The 2,881-nt window shown below is 30.5% G+C and overlaps 1 protein-coding gene across 1 annotated transcript; it reads right to left on the minus strand.

Moving 5' to 3' along the window:
• Positions 1-221: 221 nt before the first annotated feature.
• On the minus strand, positions 222-2,580 carry LOC116416028. The gene is made up of 5 exons (XM_031922353.1): positions 2,565-2,580; positions 2,349-2,493; positions 2,135-2,260; positions 1,955-2,062; positions 222-1,772 (listed from the first exon to the last, which is right to left on the minus strand). The coding sequence occupies exons 1-5, from the start codon at positions 2,578-2,580 to the stop codon at positions 1,616-1,618; spliced, it is 552 nt and encodes a 183-aa protein (XP_031778213.1). The 3' UTR covers positions 222-1,615.
• Positions 2,581-2,881: the final 301 nt, after the last annotated feature.

Raw genomic sequence — 2,881 nt, forward strand, 5'->3', positions numbered from 1 at the left:
TTACTTCTATCTCAGGCAGCCCATCAACGTAATATGTACAACAGAAGAAAATATCAATATGCGTGTGAAAAATCAAAACTTTATTATAAATTTTATTCAAGACAAATCTGTACAATAATATATGTACATGCAGATATATTCATATCTATACTATAGCCATATTAGAAAACCTATTAGGAATTATAAAAAAATCATTGCATAAATTTTATTATCGTGCAATTTCTTTAAAAAATGAATGTGTATAAACTGTTTATGAATTTGGTACATATAAAATAATATGTATGTCAAAGTTAAACAATTCTGATAAAATTGTCATTTAAAATAAAAAATCTAAATACGTTATGCACATTAACATTTTATCATTATCTATTTTTTTATATATATTTTCGTTTTCATTTTCATTTCTTCATCATACATTGATCCTAATATGTCTTGCATACTTTTTCGTTGATGGAAGTACGTGGACGTTTACTTTCTTGTTTACCAGACGATATGTCGTCAACTAAACTAGAGTCTCAATCTTCTTCGGTATTAAATTTTTCGATAAACAAATCAGAGCTATGCTTTCTCAAAATATACCATCTCAATCTGCATCGAAACTGCAATCCTGATGGCTTGTTATGAACAGCCCCCTTATATAAGAGAAAAAAAATTTCAATCCCATCTGGGTTTAGCCTGCTTGTTAAGATATACAGGATTTAAAAAGTCGCTGTGTTGTAATTTTGTTCTAAATATAATAGTAATTGCGGAAGTGATGAATTATTCAAAAGTATTCCTTTTTGAAATGGCAAAACGTTCTTGTGATTTGCAACCTGGATATTCTGCATATAATTATTTATAATTTTAAGAACTTCGTTTTGTCTCTAAGTCTGTACCGTAGGCACTTGATTCCACTGTCTTATTAAGCTTAGTTCTACTGTTGAACAAATCAAACCAATCATTGGTTGCTTTTAAAAAATCAGCACATTTATTGTAATTCTTACAAGACAAAAATCCGTTCAAGCCAAACCATTTTACTGATTCAGCTGTGTTATTAGAAAACGCTTGAGCAGCCAATGATACTTTTTGTTGCTCGGAACCACTTACGTCCAAGTGCTTCTGTTCTAGCTTGTAGGGAATTTTGATTCAGCGTTAACAATATTTCAAGACACTGTTTATTCAGTAATGTTTCGTTAAAATAAAAGCCAGAGTCAATAAAATGTTTCCTTATCAATTTGATTAAATGTGGTGGATCAGCGAAAATAAACACTTTCATCTGAGCATCTCAAGGATAAGAGTAAAAACAATCCTTATCATTAGTAATCCCTATGTTAAACTGATTCTATACGGCATTATTTGCTGGACCAGGTCAGTTGTGACAGCAACAACAGTGTGACCAGCATCATACAATTTACTAATTGTTTCAGTAATAATTTCTGAAGCAGATAAAGCAGGTAAGGGAAATTTTTTTCCTTAAATACCTGTAACCTTTTGGCGAGACACTTCTTAGGGCTATTGCTAAAGAAATATCAATCAGCAATGCTTCATTTCACATGTTTCTGCGTAGGATGTAATTTTTATTTATCCTATTGTAGAAACAGGCGTATTTCTTTTTTCATTGTTTTATTTTCCATACCTAAGTAAAGCATCTATTTTCTAACTCTTCATTTTGAATTTTCAAATCATTGTTTTGTGTTTTAAGAAAATTGTTTACTGATTTTAATCCATTCTTGCCTGCTTGTAGACTTCTATTTTCTTCTTGTAAGCGTGTCACTTCACAATTATGTGCTGGCCTGAGCAATTATAATTCATTATTAAATTAATAATTAATACATCTAAATTATCAACATACAAAATATCAATACGTATTTAATATTTTACAACACACTCATTTTAACAATAAATGTGTCGTAAATTGTTATTTTGTAAATACATGCAATGAATATTAAAATATAATGCAATAATTTGAACTCACTCATGCGATTGTAACTTCGTTAAGTACTGGTCTTCTAGTGCTGGTTCTTCTGAAGTAACGCTTACAACACTGTCAGTTTGTTTTTCAAAATTATCTTGAGCAGCACAGCTACAATAAATAAAATTTTTGTACATGGCGTGTACATTAACAAGATAAAAATAAGTAAACCGAAGAACTTACCCAACATTTTCTTTGCCCCTCACAGAGTCGTCTACTGTCAAACCTTCCAAATTATTTGTTGACTTCTTCAACAGAGGTTTATTGATTGCAATACAGTATTGCACTAGTTTTCGTTTTCTTCCACATCTAAAATATTTTTGAAAAAAGTATTATTTAGCTGTATTGCGCACATATCGTCAATTTAATATAATAAAACTAATATGCATGATTTTACCTTGCACCGTCATCATTGTTGTGTAAATTTAGAGTTGGAATAGCAGTTTTGGACAGTCGAACAATGTTTGTATTTCCTGGTACTATTAGATGGTTTGGCTTTCGCTCAAAACAATATTCAGCAAAGTGAATGGAACAGATACGAGCTATTTGAAATATTGACCGGATGAATATATTGTTTATAAAAATATTTTCTATAAATCACTGTGGGATTAACAAACAAATGTTACCATTTTTGAGGTTAATGTTTTCATTTTCGCAAGCTTTTATCCAAATCTCAGAAATTTTTGCATCTGCAGGAAATCAGTAGAATTGTATTCCTTTCTTCGTGGTGTCTTCAATCCAATGTCGACAAGATTTTATAGAACAGGATGGCATTTTTTTCTTGAATCTTGGCTCTTTAACTACTGGGATAGGGGAATGGGATAGTAATCAGTCTGTATATTTCAATAACAATATTAAAGTTTATTTCGTAACAAAACAATGGTTTGGGTGATTAGATGTTAAATCCCGTTTGAAACAGAAATCAAGTAT

This window comes from Nasonia vitripennis, assembly GCF_009193385.2.
Source record: "Nasonia vitripennis strain AsymCx chromosome 1 unlocalized genomic scaffold, Nvit_psr_1.1 chr1_random0002, whole genome shotgun sequence".
NCBI lineage: Eukaryota > Metazoa > Arthropoda > Insecta > Hymenoptera > Pteromalidae > Nasonia > Nasonia vitripennis.